General features: G+C 39.1%; 1 protein-coding gene across 3 annotated transcripts in view; it reads left to right on the top strand.

The window, feature by feature from the left end:
• The window catches only part of LOC145342134 (zinc finger MYM-type protein 3-like), a 109,088-nt gene that overhangs the window by 58,529 nt on the left and 25,777 nt on the right, over positions 1-24,782 (top strand). For all 3 annotated transcript variants that reach the window (XM_080187389.1, XM_080187390.1, XM_080187388.1), the window contains exons 11-19: positions 806-956; positions 7,947-8,119; positions 10,906-11,071; positions 16,135-16,205; positions 18,334-18,511; positions 19,697-19,812; positions 21,063-21,237; positions 22,274-22,420; positions 23,105-23,208. In XM_080187389.1, the coding sequence (XP_080043515.1) occupies positions 806-956; positions 7,947-8,119; positions 10,906-11,071; positions 16,135-16,205; positions 18,334-18,511; positions 19,697-19,812; positions 21,063-21,237; positions 22,274-22,420; positions 23,105-23,208 (1,281 nt within the window). The remainder of the gene's footprint in view (positions 1-805; positions 957-7,946; positions 8,120-10,905; positions 11,072-16,134; positions 16,206-18,333; positions 18,512-19,696; positions 19,813-21,062; positions 21,238-22,273; positions 22,421-23,104; positions 23,209-24,782) is intronic.

The following is a 24,782-nucleotide window of genomic DNA, read 5'->3' on the forward strand; positions in this document are numbered from 1 at the left end:
AGCTTTATTCTCTTTCTCAGGTTCTGGTGCTGAACTTAGTTCAGCTGATTTGGTTTAATGTTTCTTGCTACCAACACTAATAACCAGTCTGGTCCTGGGGGAGAAAAAGCCATTGCTATTGGGTGTCTCCTGCTGGCCAGCAAAGAAATAAAGGCAGTGATAAAAGACCTGGCAGTACGTCCCCTGGTAGACAAAACATAGCCAGAGACACTTGAAGATGAAAAAAAACAGCTTTTTTTAAACCAAAGACATTGAAATGGCAGATAAAGAACAAATAATCTGCTGAAGAATGAACATTGGGTGGAATAGTAAAACATTTCACTAGCGCAGTATAATTGTGACATCCATCTAAAAGGCAAATATCTGAGTTGACAGAGGACTGCACTTGTGTGTCAGCCTAGACTACCTGTTGAAGTCCTGGTGTGAGACATGGACTTCGAACTTGGGCAAGAACTTAGCGCTGAGCCAAACTGAATCTGCACATTGGCTGGAATTCTGCTGTCCCATCCGCCACAGGAATTGGAGTGGGCGAGGAGCGGACCATGGAAAGGTCCATTTACCATGGAAAGGTGTATTCTTCGGGTGGAAAATGGATCTTTAGCTAGCTACAGGATGCTTTGATTTTATGTTTTAAAGAAAGCAATGGATTATCTGCTCTAATCCTTGAGTTTCTGAGCAAGCAATTTGTTTATCTGAATTTGGCTAAATAGAAATAGATTTGAATGCTTTGCAATTTTAATTAGTGGGAGAAGAGGAAATGTTTATTGTTTGAACTGGAACATTCACTTTTTTTACTTCTTTTTAGGGCAGTGTTCGGCAGTTTTGTTGCAAAGTATGCTGTGAAGATTATAAAAGGCTGCATGGTGTTGTGTCCGTCTGTGAATATTGCAAACAGGAGAAGATACTACATGAGAAGATTAAATTTTCAGGAGTAGAAAAGAATTTCTGTAGTGAAGGTAGGATATCAAACAAGTAGAGCAGTCATGCAGAAAAATAATTCAAATAAAGAATGTTGCTCCAAAACAAAGGTGTGACAGTTCCCATATTAAAAATAACATTTCCTTTACATCTAATTGCAAACGCTCTTCTTCCTCCCCCCGCCCCCGAACCATCATCTTCCTTCATTGTCCCCATTTGCACTAAATCCCTCCCCCTCCCCCAATAGTTCCAGTGCATCGTATTTGCTCTAGGAGCTTGTTGCGCACATTGAAATTGGTCATACGATGTTGAGGGCATCACAGAGAAGTGGCTGCAAGAAGATCAGGGCTGGGATCGAATATCCAAGGATATGTGTCCTTTTGGAAGGACAGGCAGATGGGCAAAGAGAATGGAGTTGCATTGTTAGTAACGAATTAAGTTAAATCGATAGCAAGAAGTGATATAGGATCAGAAGGCACAGAATCTCTGTGGGTAGAGTTGAGGAATCACAAAGTAAAAAGACCCTGATGGGAGTTATGTACAGGCCCCCTAGCAATAGTCAGGATTTGCGGCAGAAGATAAATCGGGATAGAAAAGGCAAAATTACAATAATTGTGGGGGACTTCAATATGCAGATGGACTGGGAAAATCAGGTAGGTAGTGGATCCTAAGAAAAGGAATTTGTGGAATGTCTGAGATGGTTTTTTTTTTGGAGCAGCTTGTGACAGAGCCTACTATGGAACAGGCAGTTCTGGATTTGATGATGTGTAATGAGGCAGACTTGATTAGGGAACTTAAGATGAAGGAACCCTTAGGGAGCAGTGATCACAATGTGAAAGAATTTATCCTGCAGTTTGAGAGGGAAAAGCTGGAATCAGATGCAACGGTATTACAGTTAAATAAAGGTAACGACAAAGACATGAGGGAGGAGCTGACCAGGTTTGATTAGAAAGGGAGCCTAGTGGGGAAGACAGTGGAATAGCAATGGCAGGAGTTTGAGAATTATTTAGGAGGCATAACAGAAATTCATAACATGCAAAGGGGAGGACAAGGCATCCATGGATGATGAGGGAAGTCAAGGATAGCATAAAAGCAAAAGAAAAAGCAAACAAAGTGGCAAGAATTAGTGGGATTATTAAAGATGAGACTGCAGAATACTTGGAAGTGCATGATAAAGTAGGACTGAGTCAGCAGGGCTTTGTCAAGGGGAGGTTGTGTCTGACAAATCTGTTGGAGTTCTTTGAGAAGGAACAAGGAAGTTAGATAAAGGAAAATCAGTGGACATGAGTTAAATAAATTTCCAGAAGGCCTTCTCCAAGTTACCTCATAGGAGACTGTCAAATAAATTAAGTGTCCATGGTGTTAAGGATAAGATCCTGGCATGGGTAGAGGATTGGCTGACTGGCAGAAGGCAGAGAGTGGGGATAAAGGGATCTTTTCAGGATGACAGTCAGTGACTAGCGGTGTGCCTTAGGGGTCAGTGTTAGGACCACAACTCTTCAGAATGTACATTTAATGATTTGGAGGAAGGAACTGGAGGCATTGTCACTAAGTTTGCAGATGATACAAAGTTATAAGAACATAAGAAATAAGAACATAAGAAATAGGAGCAGGAGTAGGCCATCTAGCCCTTCGAGCCTGCCCCGCCATTCAATAAGATCATGGCTGATCTGTTGTGGCTCAGTTCCACTTTCCCGCCCTCTCCCCACAACTCTTAATCCCCTCTCTTATCAAGAACCCATCAACCCACTTCTTAAAAATATTTAGCGAGGCAGCCTCCACCACTTCAACGGGCAGAGAATTCCAGAGATTCACCACCCTTTGAGTGAAGAAGTTCCTCCTCAACTCCGTTCTAAACTGCCTCCCCTTTATCTTGAGGCTGTGCCCCCTAGTCCTACTGTCTTTTTTGAGCAGGACAGGTAGTATTGAGGAAGCGGGGGACTGCAGAAGGATTTGGACAGACTCGGAGCATGGGCAAAGAAATGGCAGATGGAATACAATGTGGAAAAGTATGCAGTTTGGAAGGAGGATTGGAGGCATAGACTATTTTCTAAATGGGAAAATGCTTAGGAATCAGAAATGCAAAGGGACTTGGGAATCATTGTTCAAGATTCTCTTAAGCTTAACTTGCAGGTTCACTCGGTTGTTCGGAAGGCACATGCAATGTTAGCTTTCATATCGAGAGGGCTAGAATACAAGAGCAGGGATGCATTCCTGAGGCTGTATAAGGCTCTGGTCAGACCCCATTTTGGAGTAATGTGAGCAGTTTTGGGCCCCAAATCTAAGGAAGGATATGTTGGCCTTGGAAAGGGCCCAGAGGATACTCACAAGAATAATCCCTGGAATGAAGAGCTAGTCATGTGAGGAACAGTTGAGCACTCTGGGCCTGTACTTGTTGGACTTTAGAAGGATGAGAGGGGATCTTATTGAAACTTACAGGATACTGCGAGGCCTGGATAGAATGGACATGGAGAGGATGTTTCCGGTAGTAGGAAAAACTAGAACCAGAGGGCACAACCTCAGGTTAAAGGGATGGTCCTTTAAAACAGAGATGAGGAGGAATTTCTTCAACCAGAGAGTGGTGAATCTGTGGAATTCTTTGCTGCAGAAGGCTGTGGAGGCCAGGTCATTGGGTGTCTTTAAAGATAGAGATATGTTCTTGATTAATAAGGAGATCAGGGTTGAGAGAAAAAGGCAGGAGAATGGGGATGAGGAAAATATCAGCCACGATTGAATGGCAGAGCAGACTCGATGGGGCGAGTGGTCTAATTCTACTCGTATGTCTTATGGTCTTATAAATCAGTTCCTTAAACTTGCACATTCAAGATCTGGCACAGCCACATGAAGCATTATAGCCCCTTGTTTTTGTTATCCACCAAAACTATCTACTTGAAGGGCACGTTCAACCCAAGAGATTCATCTTGTACAGGGATGAACTCCACCTCAAACATGTATCTCCAATACATCACGTACACATTTCTTGATTTTTAATTGTCTTTTGAAGATTGAGAGCATCCACACTTGTGCCCTTGCCTTTAGCTTCACTTTTCATTTGCTCATCCTGTGGTTCTGACTTTTTGTCGACTACTTGCTATTCTATATATAGTTTCCATTCAAACCCAAGAGACCCACGTCCTGTTTCCTTGACACCCTCCATGATCCATTCTTAAGCCCTGAGCAACTCCTCTTTATCCTCATGTTTTCTGACATTGTTAATGGTCTACTTTCCTCAGCAACTGATTGTTTCTCAGTTTAAAACCACTGTCATCAGTAACCTCCAGCCAAAATCTCTTCATTCCGAGTTACCAATGTCAAAGTCACAAATTCTACCCTGTGTGATTGCGTTATGGTGCTTTATCCTGCTTTTGTCCTCTAAGAAGTTTGCCATTGATTCCACTATTTCCTTCGCTGTTTAGCTACTTTTGCTTGACTCTACACCTACTAGACCAAAGGTTTTTTTTGTATTTTGTACTGTAACCCCTGTCTGACTACAAAGGTGTTAGGTGTGATTGCATACACACACTTGGCCCAAATGGCAGCCACTGGTGCATGTGCAGCTGCTCCTGATGCCTTTCTGTTTAATCTTTTGATTCTGTTGAATCCTGTTGAAAATATTCAGAACAATACTGCAACAGATTTGCTCTACAGATCTAGATTCCAGATTACTGGCTTTAAATTCTTTTTGTAGGTCCCTTTGATCAATCTAGATAGGCATTGAAATGGAGGTTATAGCCTCCCAGATTAAGTGCATAGAGGTTTTGTACAAGGAACTCTTACATACCTGGGGTAGCTCAATTGGAATATAATGAGACTCTTAATCCCAGGGCTACCATTTTGCATCACACATCAGTTAATAAGTTTTTTAAAAAAATTTTAGTTGAAATACTTTAAGTATCAGTTCTCCACATGTCAAGTTGGGAAACTTGTTTATTGAAATCTCTTGGTTTTATATCTTCATTTACTGAATTATCAAAAACTTTTTTTTTTACAGAGGGGATAGTTGTTAATGTATAGTGGGCCAAGTACAGAAACGTACAAATGGTTAAGTACTGCGCAGATTTAAAAATGGATAAGTTGAGCTTTATTGTTAACCTGCATCAAGCCAACTTGTTTGTTTTAATGCTGCTAGCTGACACTGCAACTGAACATGTGCAGGAAGGGTTTACTGTAGAGTAGCGGCACAAATTAACAGCTTTTATTTTGCATAAGGAACTATGTTCTTAATACTTTGATTCACTTTCATGGGTGCTTATCTCTTATTTTTCTCCCCCAACCTTTTCAGCCTCTGACTCCATCTTTAGTACATCATCTCCTCCAATCTTCATTCCATGATTGTTGGCAAAGATGTAGTTGCTCATCCCTATTCAGAAGCCTCATCCCTAAAGCTGTGCATGCCCCTTTACCCCTTCATCGTTTTGGAAAATGTTCTTCTTATCTGTTCCTTCTATCTATTTTTTCCCCCTGCGACATCCCCAGGCCCTTTAAAATATTTGGGTGCAATATTCATGCCATTCTTTTAATGGAATGATTTAATGAGTACAGTTTACCCAATAAAAATTTGATGAACTTTATCGCATGCAGGTTTGGTAGTGTTGCAGTTTGGATAACTTAGTTAGCACAATAAGAAGTCTAACAACACCAGGTTTAAGTCCAACCGATTTATTTGATAGTAAACTCAAAAGCTTTCGAGGTTAAACTCTTCGTCAGGAGTTTAACCTCAAAAGCTTGTGAGTTTACTATCAAATAACTCGGTTGGACTTGAACCTGGTGTTGTCAGACGTCTTACTGTGTTTATCCCAGTCCAACGCTGGCATCTCCACATCCTAACTTAGTTAGCCTCAGAGAAAAAGAAGTGCAGCTAGAATTTTTATTTTAATGCCATCTGGTGTTTTGAACAACAACGACAGGTAGAGTATTTGAAACGCTTGCGATTGATTGCTTCTCGGATTTTAATTTTTGATTTATGGATACCACATTAAGCCCTAGGCTAGCTTACAATGACTGAAGCCTAGGATAGCTGCAGCCTAAAGTAAATAAGAGCCAGAAAAGTAAGATGTGCCACTGGATAATAAATTCCAAGTGGCAGTAATATGATCCATCTGTGGCACCATCAGTGATTCAGCCTGTTCACAAATTAAACAGTGGAGGCAGAAATTGCAAGGTGTGAAATGCAGGCAGGCAGTCGACTTTGTATGCTAAAGGTTGGTTGGGCTGACGAGACTTTTGGTGAGGCTTATGTTGGCTTGGGTCACAGACCTTCTGCAGTTCAACAGAAATGCAATTTTTGGATGTGTTCACTTTTCAAATTTATAGAGAAAGGATAGTTGACCTGTATTGATCTAAAGTCTCCTGACTCAGAAGATACTTTGATGGCTGAGTATGTAGTATCTGTCTACGCATTTTTTTTTCAGGCTGTTCAGCTCCCAAGTCAATTTTTGAAGTTCAGTCAAACTTTGTAAACATAGAAACTAGAAGCAGGAGGAGGCCATTTGGTCCTTCAAGCCTGCTCTGCCACTCACTGTGATGGTGACTGATCACCAAATTCAATGTCCTGATTTTCCCTTTCTCCTCATATCCCTCCATCTCTTTAGCCCCTAGAGCTATATCTAATTTCTTCTTAAAATCAAAAGTTTTGTTGAACACTAACTCCTCCATTTTCAGCCCCATTATATTTATTTTAAAAATATGTGTAAGCTGGGAGTTTAGATCCCTGTCTTTGAGTGTTGGTTAGTTATTCAACTGTGTGTGAAGAGAGCAAGTATTACTAATCTTTCAGCTGTCTGTGGGGATTCACAACTCCGCCCGATCTGATCCTTTTCTCAGTACTGATTGTGAGCTGACTTTAAGATCAAGAAGCTTTGCTCATCATACTTCCATAACCTGAGAGTGAAGGCTAATTTTTGCATCACTATTCCCACCAATTTGGGGAAACATCCAATAAATGCGCTCAATTTAAATGCTGCAAAAAGGGGGTCAAATTGGTTCAACTGTGGCGTGTTTAGACTTTGAGGTTTTCCTGTGTGAAAGGACCATTATTTAAAAATGAAGTGTAGATGAATCGCTTTGGTTAGCATGAATCTTTTTTCTCATAGTCTTGGAGTTAGCAAAATCATAATTATGCAGTAATCAGAACACAGAAATAAGGAAATTGCATTCCTTGATATGAAATTATTTAACTATAAACTGTTAAGTGATGAATTGTGCCATCGTCTAAAGAAGAATGCCATGATGTTTAAGTTGTCTCATTCATTAATCAACAACCTTCATATCTGCAGTAAAACTACTATTTTAGGATTTGGGAAAAAATATGTGCATTTTTTTGGAAGCTTTATGATGTTTCAAATAGGCAGTGCTGCACATCTTTTCCTTGTACCATTTGTGTGAAAGACCTGGACCAATGTTAGATCATTTATGGCACTGACTTCTGCTGTCAAGGTGTGCAATATGAATGGTCATTGCATGGTCTTAAACTATTTTGCTAGACTACATTTGTGTTCTCTGTGGTAAATGCTTATCAATTTAATAGATGGAGGTAAACCTACAAAGTAGATAGGATCTGTCTTTGCTCGTATAAATGGAGGCACTTCCCATACCAATCGCAGCATTCATTTGTTTGCAGATTGCTCTGGCAATGTCACTGAAATGAAAGAGCGCATCATGTGTTCTGGAACTGTTTTATTGATTGTGGTGACAGGGTGGGCATGCATTTTTGCCAGTGATCTTTTGTGACCCAACTGTTGACTGATTTCACAACATACTTTAGCAATGCTATATTTTCCTCTTGTTCACATCTTAATCATCAGTTCTGTAGAGTGCTGTTGGAGGCTTAGGAACAGGCCACCTATCATCAATGCAAGGATGATGAAAATTCCAAGGATAATCTAGAGGGGAGAAGATCACTTTTGAAAAGGAGTGTTTTTCTGACAAAAATTAGATGATTGGTTTCTTCAGTGCCTTTGGGTATAATTGATTTGCTGCACTATTCTTGACGTACTTTAATTTTCTTTCTTCGTATGCATTGTCTGCAGGTTGTGTGCTTCTTTATAAGCAGGACTTTACCAAAAACCTGGGCTTGTGCTGCATCACGTGTGCTTACTGTTCCCAGACCTGTCAGAGGGCAGTGACCAAAGAGCTGGATGGAAATACATGGGATTTCTGTGGGGAGGAATGCAAAAGCAAATACCTACTGTGGTACTTCAAGGTCAGTAGGAAGTTGCATAACATTAGTTTCCTGGCTCTTGCATTCACCCTCACATTTTTTTCTCCCCCTCTTTTACCTGTGGGTTAAAGAACTTCAGTTTACACCTGTAGACTAGAAACCTGTGATCAATAATTCAGTATGTGGGTGATGTTTTGTTTCCACCTTTTTCGATGAAAGGATGTTGTACACCTGTAGTACCCATATAACTGACCTGAAAAAGAAAATCAACTAATTTACCTTGGACTGTAGGTTGAATGTGCCACCTTCATCTTTTATGTGGCTCGCACCACATAGGCAGCATTAACTGCTGAGTATTCAGAGGAATCAATAAAGGATGAAGTTTGAAAAATGAACGGCCTACCTAGAAATGGGAATAAAAATAATGCTAATGCAGTAGGTTTGAAATTAAAATATCTGCTTTGTTCTAACCTGTTACTGCTACCGTTTGATAAATGAAAAGTATTTTTGTCCAACATTCAAATTACTGCTGCTCTTACATAAGCAATATGTAAAGTTAAGGTAGCAATATTTTGTTTTCACTGCAGAGCTGGGAGTTTTTCATAGCTGATACATTCAAGAGTGTTGCTCTTCCCCCTATAATTCTTATGATATAAATATATTTTATATCTTGTCATTTATCCTTTCCACCCCAATCTCCTTGGCAAACTCTGATGTGAAGAACAAACAATTTAGAAAGAAAAGTAATCACTTAAGGTACATTTCAACAATATAGAATAAGGCTGGGCGTATACTCCAATCAGAGGTTTTGGAATATAATTTAAATGCAATCCTGGAAGTAGTAAAGGAATTGGAGAATAGGCTGAAGTTCCTTAGATGGGTAGAGAAATTAAAATTGCCGATGTGGAATTAGTAGGCTGGGCAACAGCATAATAAGGAGTGTTATAAACACAAATTCATGCAACGGTCATAAATGGTGGATGAAGGAATGTATAAAGACCATATTGGTTTTCAGAGAGTGTGATGGCAGAAATAAAGGGATATGAGTGGAGCAGTTGGAGCCATTTAGATTGGATCAATATTGATAGTGAAACTTCAGAAGTGTTTATGGAACTCATTGAGAAAAGAAGTTGATCTTGCTGTCTTGCATCCTAGCTGGCTGAGAATAGTCTGAGGGGAAGCAGGAGTGTTTGTAGTATCTTGAGTGTGGAAGTTATGTCAGATTAAAACCAAGGTTCATAGTGTTAAAGAAAATGTGTGGTTTTTGTATTTATTTAAAATATTTTGAGATCTGAATGTGAGTATAGGGACCACTATCAAAAGATGGTGAAGTTACAAAATTATCTAATTTGTTGGAGGTTGCCCAGGAATGTGACACATCTAATAATTTTATATAACTGAGATTACTTTTTCAAGGTAGGGCAAGAGAAAATATGCAATTGGATATTTGTGAATACAAATAGGTAAAGTTGATGTGATGTTTTTAAAACAAAAGACATACAAAATCCTAGCTTTTTTAGGTGTAGAGTGTAAGCTGCAGTTAGAATAATGTGCCCAGTATTGAGTGCTGTATTTGAGAATGGAAGCCAGATACTTAGAGGGGTATTCAGAAATGACACACCAGGGGTTTGTTTTGAAGGTGGACCTAAGAAACACGAAAGATGATGATAATGCTCGGACTTGGAGTTTTGCTAACGTCCTTTTTTTAAGGCAAAGGTTAGATGTTTTTTAAAAAAACGCACATAAAGTCATGAAAAAAAATTAAAAAGTTACAGGGCAGGGGCAGAGGATTAGGACTAAGTTATTCTTTCAGAAAGTCCGCCAAAGAATTTGGGGCCAAATGGCAGTGCTGTCAAATCTTTTGATTTATTAGAGCCAGTGAATTTTTCCTAGGTCACTTCTACTTGCAGTCTGTCAGTGAAGATGCAAGTGATATGGCGAAATGCTCTGAGAGCTTCTGCTTGACTGAAGAACTCCAAGGACAAACTTGTGGCTAGATAATTAATCTTGAAAGATATTATTGCACCATGCGCTGGGCCATGATGTAGGGCCTATTTTTAAAAAGTTTCACTAATGTCAAAACATTCAAAGAAAGTAAAACTACTCATTGTTCTACAGTCAAAATCTGTTGTAATGTTACATGTCCTTACATTCGCTACCTTGGCGGTTTTAAAAAAAAATCTATCTTCCACTGTTTCTCCACAGGCACATTATGAACCTGGATTATGCAGCCAGCCTTAAACAGAGGCACGGATGTTTTCTTACAGATGATGTTGTGTTTAGGACATTGAATTTCACCATCTTGTCATTCAGACTGGGTGACAAATCTTTTTGTCCCCCCCTTCCTCACAGAACAGTGGATCTGTGGAACAGACTCCTGGCAAAAGCAGTTAATGGTGTCGACCTCCATCAAAAAAAAAGGCTGGATAAGTATCTGGCGATTGTAAGATTATAGAGATAGGCACAGACAGAGATAATCGAATGCTCCATGGAACACGATGGTTCCTTTACTGCTGGGACCAGGAAATATCATCTCCGGAGAGAAAGCGGCCAGGTTTGAGTAACTCTGGATAGATATTGTGGAGGCATGTTCAACCTTCTTGCAAGTAGGGAGAAATTTTGCAGAACTTTCCCTCAGGTCATTAAATAAACATATTTGAGCCCATGCTAGGGCAGATTGTACATTCTGTGGAAGGAACAAGCTTGATGGATTGAATGGCCTTTTTCTCGTTCCATGCTTTGTGTTAACAGCTGTGACCTGCCTTGTGCAACATGTTTGTTTGGATGCAGAAGGTGACTGCTTCCTAATTGTTCACTGTGTCCTTCAGGTAGCCAGATGCCATGCCTGCAAACGTCAGGGCAAGCTTCTGGAAACGGTACACTGGCGCGGGGAAATTAAACACTTCTGCAACCAGCAGTGCCTCTTGCGCTTCTACAGTCAGCAAAACCAGCCCAATCTAGCGACGCAGAAGGGACCCGAAAGTCTACTCAACAGTAAGTGGGTAGAGAAAGCCGCATGTTGTAGGCAGTGGACGTGATATACTAGTAGAGCAAATTGCACCGAGGTATCAAATGGTGCTTTGCTGTAGTTATTGATCTGTTAGCCATTTCATAGCAACCATTGGGGCGTGGCCACTTGACTCTCCTTAGCTGGTGTTTGCGAGGTCTAATCTTCGCTTCGTCAGCTGATGTCTGTGCATCTCTGTAAACTTGCAGTAATCTTGCCATTGTAGGTTATCCTTCATTCACTTGCATCATTTCATGTCAGCTGTCTACAGTATTGCAGTCCCATAACCTCACTATTGGATACTGGATGAAAGTGCTCTCAATTCCATTCTGTTTAGGATGATTAACCTTCATATAGGTTATGAGTATATGTTTATTTTGAGGAATAGGCAGGGGATGATATCATCCAGTAATATAACTTTCCTTTTCAAGTAGTCATTTGGTAGTGCAGAACTTGAACTTTGCTGGAAAAAAAGAGTTTTTTCACTTGCGCTCATCAGGACAATTTTCAAGAATACCAAATATTAAGGAAACAGTTTATTACTATGAGAAGAGAGTGCTACTTGATTTGCAAGTGGACTGTGGTAGAGGCTTTACCGTGGAGAGTGCACCAGTTGACGGTGACAATTTACTACAAAGCATTGTTTGGAAATTTGAACCAGGGCTGCTTGACCCTGATCAAGGCTTGACGCTGAGGAGTGAATCAGCCATTCACTGAAAAATAAACCTGTAAGTATGCAGCCCTTTAGGATCTTAAGATTTCACCACATAGTTTAAGAATTACTTATTTGAAATGTAGTTTACTGTTCTCTAGCATTCAATTTGATCATAGCTAGGTCCCACAAAGAATCATGAGACATTTGATTGGTTAATTTTGTTTTGGCAGCGCTAATTTGTGGTTAAATATTGGCCAGCGCTGTTGGAAAATTAATATTACCATGCGATTTGTTTCATGAGCAGGCAAACCTTGGTTAAATGTTTCATCCAAACCCAGCACTTCCAATAATGCCGTATTTCTTAATTGAAGGTGTCAACCTTGATTTATGTGCTCAAAAGTTGAAGTGGGATTTGAACTTGTGATGTTCTAGCCCAGAGGTGAAAGTACTATCATTGAAGCAAGGTGATGCTCTTCATATATTGTGTGTTTACGAAGTCAATCGGTACACTTTTGTGATCTTTGCTGAAGCTGTGGAGTAAGATATTTTGTGCATTTGCAATTAGACCATAGTTTAATTTCAAGGCCTTGGGATTTTAATGTTTCATTTTGAAGTACTGTTATTTATAGTTAGAACGATCCATTAAGTGTGTGCACATGTTGGTTCAACTCCCTGCACAGAAGTCAGAACAATGAAAAGGCATGCAGCTGTAAAGTGAACAGCTTATTTTCAGTGATGATGTGGAGGGGAAGATTGTAGCTCAAATTGTACATTTCCCAGAGAATTACTAAGTGTTTCATCTCTTGTTTAAATCTCTGTAGTTGAGTAATTGATAAATAATGTTTTGAATGCATATTTAGCAGTAAAGAAAATTACAAATGCTCCACGTTATTTGGTCCAAGATTCAGGTGTACATAAGAACATAAGAAATAGGAGCAGGAGTAGGCCATCTAGTCCCTCGAGCCTGTAAACCTGTTGTGCTTTGTTATATTCATATAATATACAGAAATATAAATCTTTTGGGCACAAAAGCTGCCTTTTTTCCAAGGGTTTGGATGACCACTTGTCTAAATGCTTGGAACAAATGAGAGCTGCAAGCCAACTTTGGAAGTAAATAATAAATTTAAATGTAGATTTGAAATGACATTGAATTAAGACCAATATTGATGTCAGTCTGACAGAGTAATGCAACATGGATCAAAGTCTTTGAATTATTTAGACTTTGTTTGTGTTAATCTTATTAATGAAATCCTCAGTGATGTATAGCACAGGGCATGTTGGCTTTTATATAATATCCACTTCAGTTTTGGAAAAATAACCAGTATGAGCTTGGATTTTATACTTAGAGTTAGATGATGTCGAGAGAGGACATTTTGGGCTGTGAAGCTTGACAGTGAGGTACTAATGGCTATAGCAAGACACCAGTGGTCATTCTAAGAATATCTTGAAATTTAGATGTTGTATGTTAAAGTGAATTGTATTGGTTTAAGTACAGTTTTCTTATTACTCTTTTCTTCTTACCTAGCATATTAGTATCAACATGCTAAATGTGTCTAGAAATCAATGATAGATCCTCCCAATTTAATGCACTGGATTAATGAAGGTTCTTCCATTGAAGAACAAAGTTATGGAGAAGTGAACTGTTAGAGAAACATACCAAGTATGTAGATATTTATTGTTGCTATGTTTAAGATTATGTGGCAATTCAGAGATGGTTTCCCATTGAAGGGTTCTATCCTTTGGGCTGCTTGCTTTGAGGAAATGCTTTGCAGTGATAAAGTTGTAGCTTTAAAGCTAAGTTTGAAAGGCAGTCAAAATTTGGCTGTAGTGAAGAGATTTGATATCTGTACTTTTTAGTGGCTTTTTAAAATTTTGTGTGTTGCTGGCAAGGTCAATATCTGTTGCCGCTGTAAATACCTTTGAAAGTGGTGAAGAGTCATTTTCTTGAACCACTGCATTCTTTTTCATGTAGATAACAGCTACCAAGCTATTGGATGGAATTCCAGGATTTGCCCAGTAATAGTGAAGGAACAGTGCTATCATACATTGTGTGGCTTGGAGAGGAACTTGCAGATGGTGGTTGTTTCTTGCATCTGCTGTCCTTGTCCTCCTCGATAGTAGATGTCATGGGTCTGGCAGATGGTACACAATGCTGCCACAGCATGTGGTAGTGAAGAGAGTGAATGGATGGGGTGCCAATCAAGCAGGCTGCTTTGTCTTGGATGGTGTTGAGTGTTTTTGGGAGTAGCATTGATCCAGGCAAGTGGGGAGTATTCTAGCACATTCCTGATGGTGGACAAGTGTTGCAGAGTTAGGAGGTGAGTTACTTACCTGGAATTCCAAAGCCTCTGACCTGTAGTCATCTCTGGTCAATGGGTACTGACAAAATGTACATACTGTAAATTGTACCATTTACAGTATCTATATTTAAAGTCTTCAGTCAATTCTGTGTCCTGTCCAAGATTTTAAATGTAAATGAAAGAATATGTTGTGCTCAAGATTTGGATGCCCTTGTATTGCTTAGCAAGCTGACTGATCAGTAAATGAATGGCTGCCATAATGCTGATATAACTGGCATTTCTCTACTCTTACTGACCCGAACATAACTTAAATGCACAGAAGTTATTTTCCTGTAATTGGCAGTAAAATAAAACCCAGTTTCACTTCAGTTTTTAAGCTATGTGGCTTGTATGTGGAAGCAAATTAATCAGTCACAGGGGTTGGCATCAGGAGCCCCTGCCCATCTAATTTGTGTGTATGTATGAATAATGCTAGATTGCAGTTGGGTCAAGGGTATAATTTCTGTGTTCTGGTGCTACTATCATTGTGTAATGCTTCACCTCCATGGTTTAGGGTACCACCTGAAACGTTTTGTGTTGCTGCCTGCGAAGCAACTTCAACCACTGTATTTAACTATTCATGAATGAGCGAAATGCTTTAATGGTGTCCTGTACATTATTTGTCTTGCACGGTCCATGACTCATCTGGAACAATGGAAAGATGGGAGTTAGGCAGAGAGAAATATTTTTCTGCATAACCAGACAAATGGAGTGATAAGAAAAGATGCTTTTCCTTCCTCCATGCATTGTGCACCTTTTGATTCAATTAGCGTTTTATTAATATCAGTTGCAATTGACCTGATCTTTCACGCAAAACCCTGAATGGAGATTCTTAAGCTGGTCCCCATCGTTTCTTTGGTTGGAAAATTAGGCAGGCGCTTTTGGCACATGGATGTAGTTTTCAGAGTCGGGAACTAGGGCAAGCGACTGAAAATAATATTTTGAGACGCAAGGCATGCAAATATTTTGTAGATTGAATAGTGAAGAAAAGCCTTCCAGTTAACTTGTGACTAGCTTAACAAGTAACCATTCATTTAACAGCTTTCAAAATATGATAAAAGAATATATTAACATGCTCAGTTGTGTTCTGTGTCTAGTAACTATTTTGAAATTCATGAATTTCTAAAATAGTAATGAGACACAAAAAACCTTTTCACCTCACTCTTTCTACCTCGTGTTTTTTAAAGAATTATGACTATTTTCAGAATTTTGTCAGTTGTCATCAACAAAACAAAAGCTCACCATCCCACTCTTGGACTCTCAATTTTGGACATGCTCATTATGGTGACTTCTAGCTGTGCACAAGTTTGAAGTGGATGTAATATTTTAGTTACTTGTGCTGTTATCTATCTTTGTGTTTCCAGTCTGTATAAGTGCTAAAATTGTTTCTTCGGTTATGTTGTTCTGGTGAAGGATGATTTTTGCATGCAATCAATATAAGATGTTTGGATAGGGATAGCTGGTTCTAATTAAAATCTGTCTTCTGTGCTCCAATTAAATTTCAGTTTACAGCTACCTGTGTTAGACTGTAGTTTTATTTATTGAGCTAACGCCTGGCAGATATTTGGTTGGACTGCACCAGATTTGTTTTAGGTGGCTCAGGGATGTGACCTTTCAGTCCTGTTGGTCTGAGCTGTCTTCAGATCCAAATCCCAGATATCAGTGTGCGCCCCATGGTCCTTTTCAAATTGTTCATTCAACTACCACCATCTCAAAAATATTTTACTGTGCATTTGTTAATGCTTAAAACATGTCATGAACTCGTATGTATTTCAAAAATGAGAAATAATTGGCATATTTGTGTTTTGTCCCAGAAATTGTGATTGGTAGTATGTCGTGCAAATGTTGCACGCCTTGCGCAAACTAGTGCAAGTACAGAGATGTGCAGTAGTGACCTCAAATGACTTCCACATTATCATGTGGATGAGTTTTGGAAAAAAACGACTTGCTGAGGTTTTATAAACATGCACACCCATAAACGTGCACACTCTCAAGCGTGCACAGTCACAAACATCGGCTCAGTTTGTTTCAAACAATCTGTGTCTTTTGTTTGCAGATGAGGCGCAGGAGTCTAAGAATGCGACGTCTCCGACTCCCTCTCCGACTCCCTCTCCCACGCAATTTGAAGTAAGTAAAGTTTTTTGTTTTGAATAATCTTCCACCTACCACAGGGGTGGATTGAAGTGTTTTTTTAACCATTTTAACTCCACATTCAGTGTGCTTCCTCCCATGCTCCGGGTGCTAGCTGAAAGTTGAGAGAATACGAACTCTGGCTGAGGTAAGTGCATCCATATTCCATTCATAACCTTAAAGAAAAAGTTCCTGAATTAGAGGAAAGTTGCCATGGAAATTGGATGCACTTTGTACACTTCAACCATATTGAACATATCATCAAAGGTCAGGAAATTGCAATTTTATCATTTTTAAATCACCTAAGTCTTAATCTTTTATTTTTCTTTTTGCTTTGTGTTACTCTGCTGACTGTGAAATTTTGTTTCTGGTTTTGTGTAATGGATACATAATCATATTGGATACAAACAAATGTAAGAAAGCATTGAACAAGAAAAAGGCTTATCAAGCTCACTTCTTCCACAGACTGTGTACAATCTGTCCTGTGATGGATTCCATTACCACCATTGTAATGAGGGAAAGTTCTGCAAAATATTGTATGCTCTCCGATGATAGTTGAACAAAACTCCACAGTTTCTACCTTGTATTTGTATTACTCGTTCATAAGTAGTCAGCTGCCCTCCACAATCCCATCACTGCAAGAAACTCTGTTCCATGGAGCATTTGATTTATCTTTGTGCTTATCCTACCTTCAAACCCATTATTAACCATTTATTTTATATAACTTTTATTTATTAAGGAGTTAATCAGCAAAGCATTGGTAAAAAGCAGTGTGAATGCTGAATATCTGAAATAAAAACAAAAAAAATGCTGGAAACGTACAGCAGGCCATTCAACATCTGAAAGAGAAAAATAGGTAAAGTTTCAGATTTGACTCTTCATCAGAACTGTGTATTTAAGCATATTTTGTTGGTATTTCAGCTTGTAAAGCATTAACTGCTTTTATTGGGAGTCTCTTGCACTATCCTGGGACGGGGAAGATGAAATTGATCTGAAAATCTTAATCTCTGTGTATTTATACTCAAATATTATTTTAAATGAAGTGGAAGGTAATTCTGTGAGTATATACAAATATTCACAGGTACTTAATCACAGAGTACCTTCCTTTGTTGTGGTTTTCATCTTGAGTTCTATTTGAAAAACAGTATCCCTTCTCAACATTTGTTTTGCTGACCTCTTGTGGAAGTGGAAAACTGGAGTGATAATAGACGGGGAGGGGGTTTCTGGTCCTCTTCTGTCTACTGTGTTGAGTGGGATCATGAGTCTTACTGAAAGGATTGAAGCTGAATTTTGAACTTGATCTCCTTGATGAACAGGACGTTGGGGGGGGAAAGCTCAGTAATAACTTAATATTTCATGCAATCTCCTGTAGGATGGCTACAGATAAAGTAGGTGCATGCTTCATTTATGAAATTAGGCCATTTCTGGTAAATCTTGATTGATTATAAATTAATCATTGACGCTTAGCCCCAATAGAGGAACAGTACTTTGGGTGGCTGGGCAGGAAATGAGATGCAGCATGTTACTTATTGAAGAGTTTTTACATTGTGTGTCAGTGTGTTCAAAGAAGGACCAAATTCTAATTTCGTATTGAAGAGTGGAAAAAATTCTAGAGTGGGATTCAGTGTTGAATAAGCTGTTTTCAATCATCACCTTGTGATTTTATTATTATAATTTCTGCTGACATCTCATATATTCTTTGAAGAAGTCTATCCACTATCTTGAGCCCCATTTTATTCCTACTAAATTCATCCTGGAGTTCAGTTGAGTGATTGCGACCATTGTTCATGTGCAAAGGTGGACAGTGAACGTTAGGGGTTGTGCAGCAGCCCAGCCCCAGCCTCATTATGTCAACTCTTCTGATGACCGTACAGATACTCTTAAGCATGAATCATTGGATAGTAATTCAGAACAGGATGGTGTGTGTGAGAGGCCCCACTCCATTTTAGCTGAGATTTGCTGTCTCAGCACAAACCAAGAATTCAACCTGGAAGCTTGATTGTCTGCATAATGCTGTTTCACATGCATTAATTCACTGGGCTAAAATAAACTGTTCAAGAGTCATTCTTCCAGTAATGTGATAACTGTTCTTATATATTTCTAACTTTAAAATGTTCCTTATTAGGCATCTGTACAGACTCGGTCATCAAAACAACAACCACCACCTCCACCGCCACCACCACCTTCGCCGCCATCTCCACCTCCTGTGACACTGAAGAATAAGGCTGTACTGTGTAAACCCTTGACTCAGAATAAGGGCATCTCCTGTAAACCTGAAATGAAGTCCAAAGGATGTCAAACAGGTAAATGATCAGAATGGTGAGAAGCAGAGTTGATGCTTGTGCTACATAACTCCAATTTACCAAATTGACACTATTCTCCCCTGAATCTGGCTAAGTCAGGGGTTCTATTTGTAGATACGCAGGGTAGAATAGGTGTAGGGTGATGCGGCGGCGTGGGCTTGTTGGGCCGAAGGGCCTGTTTCCCGTGCTGGGTTGTTATTTGTTCTTTGTTCTATAACTGATTGACCTGCTGTGCACTTGTTTGTGTTTATCAAATTCATTTAAAAGGCTGTTGACAACCATGAGGCCTCTGATCAACACCTTAAGTTGCTTGTCATACTGAGGATATTTTGTTTGCACAATTGTTATTGTCGGCTTCCCCTTCCTCTTTGCTATTGCTATAGCCAGTAAAGGCAGCTGCGAAGAAATGTTACTGATGTATCCAAGATATTAAATAGAGTTCAGAAGGCTAACAATGGGTACTTTGATAAAATATCTACTAAGAAGTGATGAATACCTGAAACCTGTGAACTTTTCCTGGTTGTTCATTTTGGTATAAGCTGCATCTTTCCTTTCTCAAGAAGTCCAATCCTTGAGAATATCTGCCTCGCAGCAGGCTTAACCATTCAAGACAGGCCACATCAAGGATACAAAAGTATAATGATGATGTTGCCAGGCGAGTAACCCAGAGATGGAGAGTTCAGATCCTGCCTTGGCAAAGAATTTAAATTCAGTTTAAAAATAAAGCTTTAATCTGCTGAAATGTGTAAACATTATCATAAAACTGTCCATTTTTTTAAAATGCACTGATTCACTAATATTTAAAGAAGGAAACCCACCATTCTCATTTTGTCCAAGCTTGTTTTGACTCCTACATTGTGGTTAATGTTTAGCATCCTATGAAATGGATGCATGTTTGTAGGAGGAGTGCTTGTAGTAATCTTTCACCTGAGGTCTTGCTGTTTCAGATGAAGACACCATCTGGCTTCTAATGGTTCACAGACGTTAAAGATTTCCTCATTGGGAGGAACAAGAGATTTTCAGTAGATTGTTTCATTTTAAAAAATGGTTTGTGATTGAAGGTTTTTAAAAAGCAAACAGAACATTTCCCAGTAGTTCAAAAAAGTTTGAGATTTTTTTCTTAATCTGTAATTAAAATACAATATTGGAACCTCTTTTGTTAAATATGTTAATTTTCTGTTTCAGAGGACGAATGGAAACCACAACTGATTGTGGTGCCTATCCCTGTGCCAGTCTTCATACCAGTGCCTTTGCATATGTATTGTCAAAACACACCAGTGCCTTTCTCTATGCCAATCCCGGTAAGTTTTGCTGCTTTTGTAACTTGTACGTCACAAGAAGCTTTGAGTCAAATACTGCCATTTGCAAGGTACATATTATTAGAAGCAAAAATATTCAATTTTTTAAATGTCATCTTTTTAAAGATGCATTGTTAAGCTTGTGACTGTAGTATAGAAGCATGCAGATGATCAAACTTCAATTTTTAATTGGTTCACATTAGTTCTTATAGTTATGATTTCATTTTGCAAGTTATTTTTACCCAGTGGGGAATTACTTTTACACTGCTGAATTGTTAAAAAAGTTGGGAAGAGAAGAAAGTGGAAATATTAATTTGGTGGGGTGCTAGTGTTTATTTTACTTCCAATTTTCTCCCCTCCAGTTGTCTCTTGAAATCAGACTGTTCTCTTGTCAACAAGTGTCACTTTTCATTGGACAGACTTAACGATAAGAGTGTTGACAGGATAGCAGTGGATGAAAGGAAAGGGAATAAGTCAGGGTTCCTGCTCCTAAAGCCCTTCCAGGGATTTCTGTTGGGAATTATGCATATGTAGACATTAGTGGGAACTGGATCAGGCTTGCTTATGATACTTACTATGGTGGAGTTACCTGTTGATGCTCAAGTCATCTATGGGTTTGTTATGTGCATTTCTATAATTTCTGTAATATGATAACTGTCATTCCATAAATCATATTTTGACTAATCAGAAGAAAATGATTCTCTAACGGTTAAGTACTACAGAAAGTTCATCAGTTGAGAAATCCTGAGTAATGAGGAAGCACGTCCATTTGGGTTTGAGAAGGAGAATGATGAGAATTATTTTAGTATATTTTGATACAGGAGGCTGAGCAGTTTCTGAGTGGGTTTACAGGGAAAATTGGGGTAGTAAGAAGCCTTAGGGTATTGGATAAAGTGGGGAAAGTTAGGGGGAGGCATAGCATGTAGCTGAATTTTTGGAGAGTGCAATCTAGAGATGTGCCATAAAACTGAACCTAGAGAAAAATAGCATTTTGCATACAGCATCCAACTGTTGGGAGAAGCTTTGGGAGACATTAGGTATAGCTATGGTTTGTAGGTTGGTAGATGTGGGAAACTGGTTGAGTTTTCAGATGTGAAGGATTATTTGGAGTGAGTGGATACATTTTACAACATTTAAGATAAAGAAAGGTGAAACAAATATTTCTAAGTTGCTAGCATGTACAGAAATGTTTGTGAGACTTGAAATGAAGCGTTTTACCTTTGTAACAAGCTGCCATGTTATTTGCAAAATAGGTTCCTATTCCGATGTTCCTTCCTACCACTTTAGACAGTGCTGATAAGATAGTAGAAACAATAGAGGAGCTGAAGGTCAAAATTCCTTCAAATCCATTTGAAGCTGACATACTCGCTATGGCAGAAATGATAGCAGAGGCTGAGGAAATGGAGAAAGCTTCATCAGATCTTTGTGGCAAGTTGCATTTTTATTAATTTTTCTTGCAGCATTGTTTCTAAATTTGTTCTGATGATGAATAGAATCGTCATTAAGCCAGATTATTGAAAATATTAGCCTTAATACACTCAATATTATAGTTTTTCTCAGTGACTTTTGATATAAATGTGTACCTGCTCTATATCTGGTAGTCACTTCTCTTGTGGCTTCAGAAGATGAATTCCAAAGTTGGTTTCTGTAACTTGTTCATCACATTGCAACGTCTCCGGAACCTCTGCAATGATCTGAAACTCTGATTTAATATACTTTTACATGCAGCATGATGCATATTGATCATGTTCTAGTTCAGGAAATAATTGAAAAAAGCAGAAAGGAGGAGGGTTACATGGCAAACTTTTGGTTTTTTTTTTCATTTGTTTGCAGCATTGCATTTGTCATTGCCTACTGATGAACAGTTGAAGGCCTTGCTGCTCTTTAAAATAATGACGTGCGATTGATAGCTTTCATCCCTGTTCAGCACATCATTGGAAATATAGTACTTCCAGCAATTCTGCAGTGTCTCATTACAACAGTTATGTGTCAGTTTATGTTGCATGCTGCTTTGAAGTGCAACTTAAATTGTGTTCCGGACGGTGAGGGTAGAACTAGAGCCAGTCTTCTAGCTAGATTTATTTACATAGCTACGCCCCTCAAAATGTGCACCTCCACACCTCTCATTCCCTGTTTCATCTTGTTGTTATTTATAAGCATGCAAGTGATTTCCCCAGTAGCAGCTGACTATTTGCATAGTATGCAATTAAGAACTTCAATCCAAGCCTGCTGACTCTTGAAATGAATGTGCTGACAACAGAGCAAAGCTGACGCAACATCAGCTTTCTTTTTTTTAAGTCAATACACATTTACTAGCCAAGTGTGTTTTTCGTGTTGATCAGTTAAGGTATTTTCTTTCTGTCCCAAACACCGCCCCCACCCCATTCCCGATCTTTTAATATTATTTATTAGTTATCTTTTTAATGTGAAATAAGTCTCAGTTATTTCTTCTTTGCTTAAACAGATCTTGCTAGTAATCAGAGTGCTGATGGGCTCTTGGAAGACTGTGACTTATTTGGACCTGCCAGAGATGATGTCTTGGCCATGGCAGTTAAGATGGCTAATGTCCTGGATGAACCAGGACAGGATTTGGAAGCTGACTTTCCCAAAAGTAAGTCTTTTGGTGCATTCCTGCTACTTTAAAGTTGTATTAGCAATGATGTTGAGAATTACAGTATGTTACAATTCCCACCAGTATTTGAAAACATTGCTAATTTGGCATTGAAAATTAAGCAGAATTGGAGTCCAGAGAAGAGACTTGCAGTTTGCTCCCTTTTTATGCATTATAAAGTAACATTTGACAGGGGTTCACTGACTTGCACATCTAAGTACAGTTATGAAGTGTTGCATTTATTCTGTATTGTATTGTATGGAAGAAGCAAAGTTGAACTATGATCTGATCTGATCCTGTCTTCCATATAAAGTAACACCATGTTCATCCAATAGAAATTGTTCTCTTGACTGTTCTCAATGGTTATGACTTAGACTTTTGAGGTAGATGAGAAGGGACAAAGTTAAACAATGAAAGCTGTCACGAGTGCAAATTCAACAATCGACACTTGGCTGTTGCAAGCATGTGGCGTCAATTCACAGAGAAATTGTTTTCCATGGAGGTGACCTGATCAAATGGCTTCTACTATATTGTAGTAATCCCTGCAATCGAAAGATTTGTTTTCTCATTAGGAAGCCCAAAAAGCAGATAATTTGCATAACTTCCCAAAATTTTGCAGTAATAACTTGCTTGAGGAATTTTAGTTTGTTTGGCAAATGTTTTAAAATTACATTTATTTTGCAGCCCCATTGGAGATTAATTCGGGTGTTGACTTCCTCTTTGACTGTGGGCTTGTGACAACAGATGAAGAACAGCCGGAATCTGAAATCCCTCGAGCTGTCAGAAGGGTACAGTTGCTATTTATAGAGGCCTGTATTCAATGGAATTGAGAAGAATGAAAGGGTTCTCATTGTAGTGTATAATACTCTGAAAGGGCTGGATGGACTTGATAGAGGAATGATGTTTCATGTTGCTGGAGGTCTAGTAAAAGGAGTCTCAGTTCAGGATTGGGGATAAGTCAGCAAGGACTGAGATGAGGAGAAACTTTCAGAGGGTGTTAAACATGTGGAATTCTCTACCATAGAAGGCTGTGGTGGTAAAGTCAGTGAATATATTTAAAAAAGAAATAGACTTTCTAGACTCAAAGAATCAAAAGGTATGGGGAGAGTGTGGGAATATGGTACTGAGATAGAGAATCAGTCATGATCATATTGCATGGCCCAAAGGGCTTAATGTCGTTGTCCTGCCCCTAATTTGTATGTTTCAACAAAGCCAATTAACTGCCATAATAGTGAGTAGGTTCAAAGACACTCTTGCCATCGGTATCCACATGGGTTTATTTTTTTAAAAAAACTACCATCAGAATTTGTTTAATGTATGCCAATATAGGATTCAAAACAAAAATTGGGAATGTATGATCTCGTCCATGAGAGATAGCTGTTTTGCGCATTGGTAGTGTGATTATGAGTTGGGAAAGAGAAAATGCGTGAATGTGGTGGCTTTTAACTTTTTAAACCTTGTCCAAAGTGAATGTACATAAATAAATTGTGAAGACAGAATTAAATTTGACCTGGACTTCCTTCATTGAAAAAATAGATCAATGTCACTCTCATGTGAGAAGCAAAGGAAGTACTTGGATGAAGTACTGAAAGGGGCAGGAAGTAGCAAAATTGTGATTTTGTAACAGTGTGTTAAATTAGAAGAAACAATGGCTTTAATTTAAGAATAAAGGGAAGCCTTGATATTGTAAATTAAGGGGAGTGAAGAATGGGACATAAGAAATAAGAACATAAGAAATAGGAGCAGGAGTAGGCCATCTAGCCCTTCGAGCCTGCCCCGCCATTCAATAAGATCATGGCTGATCTGAAGGAGCTCAGTCCCACTTTCCCGCTTTCTCCCCATAACTCTTAATTCCTTCGTCTGTCAAAAACGTATCTACCCGTGTCTTGAATATATTTAGCGAGGTAGCCTCCACCACTTCAACGGGAAGAGAATTCCAGAGATTCGCCACCCTTTGAGTGAAGAAGTTCCTCCTCAACGCCGTTCTAAACTGCCCCCCCCCCCCCCCCCCCCTTATCTTGAGGCTGTGCCCTCTAGTCCTGCTGTCCTTTCAAGCAGGAAGAATCTCTGTACCTCTACCCTATCCATCCCTTTCATTATCTTATACGTCTCTATAAGATCCCCCCTCATCCTTCTTAACTCCAACGGGTATAGACCCAGTCTATTTAGTCTCTCTTCATAGTCTAACCCCCTCATCTCCAGTGTCAGCCTAGTGAACCTCCTCTGCACCCCCTCCAAAGCCAAAATATCCTTGCGCAAGTGCGGCGACCAAAACTGCACACAGTACTCCAGCTGCGGCCTCACCAGTGCCCTGTACAGTTGCAGCAAGACCTCCCTGCTTTTATATTCTATCCCTCTCGCT

Source organism: Carcharhinus amblyrhynchos, chromosome 4 (assembly GCF_965287045.1).
Source record: "Carcharhinus amblyrhynchos chromosome 4, sCarAmb.v2.hapA, whole genome shotgun sequence".
NCBI classification, from domain to species: domain Eukaryota; kingdom Metazoa; phylum Chordata; class Chondrichthyes; order Carcharhiniformes; family Carcharhinidae; genus Carcharhinus; species Carcharhinus amblyrhynchos.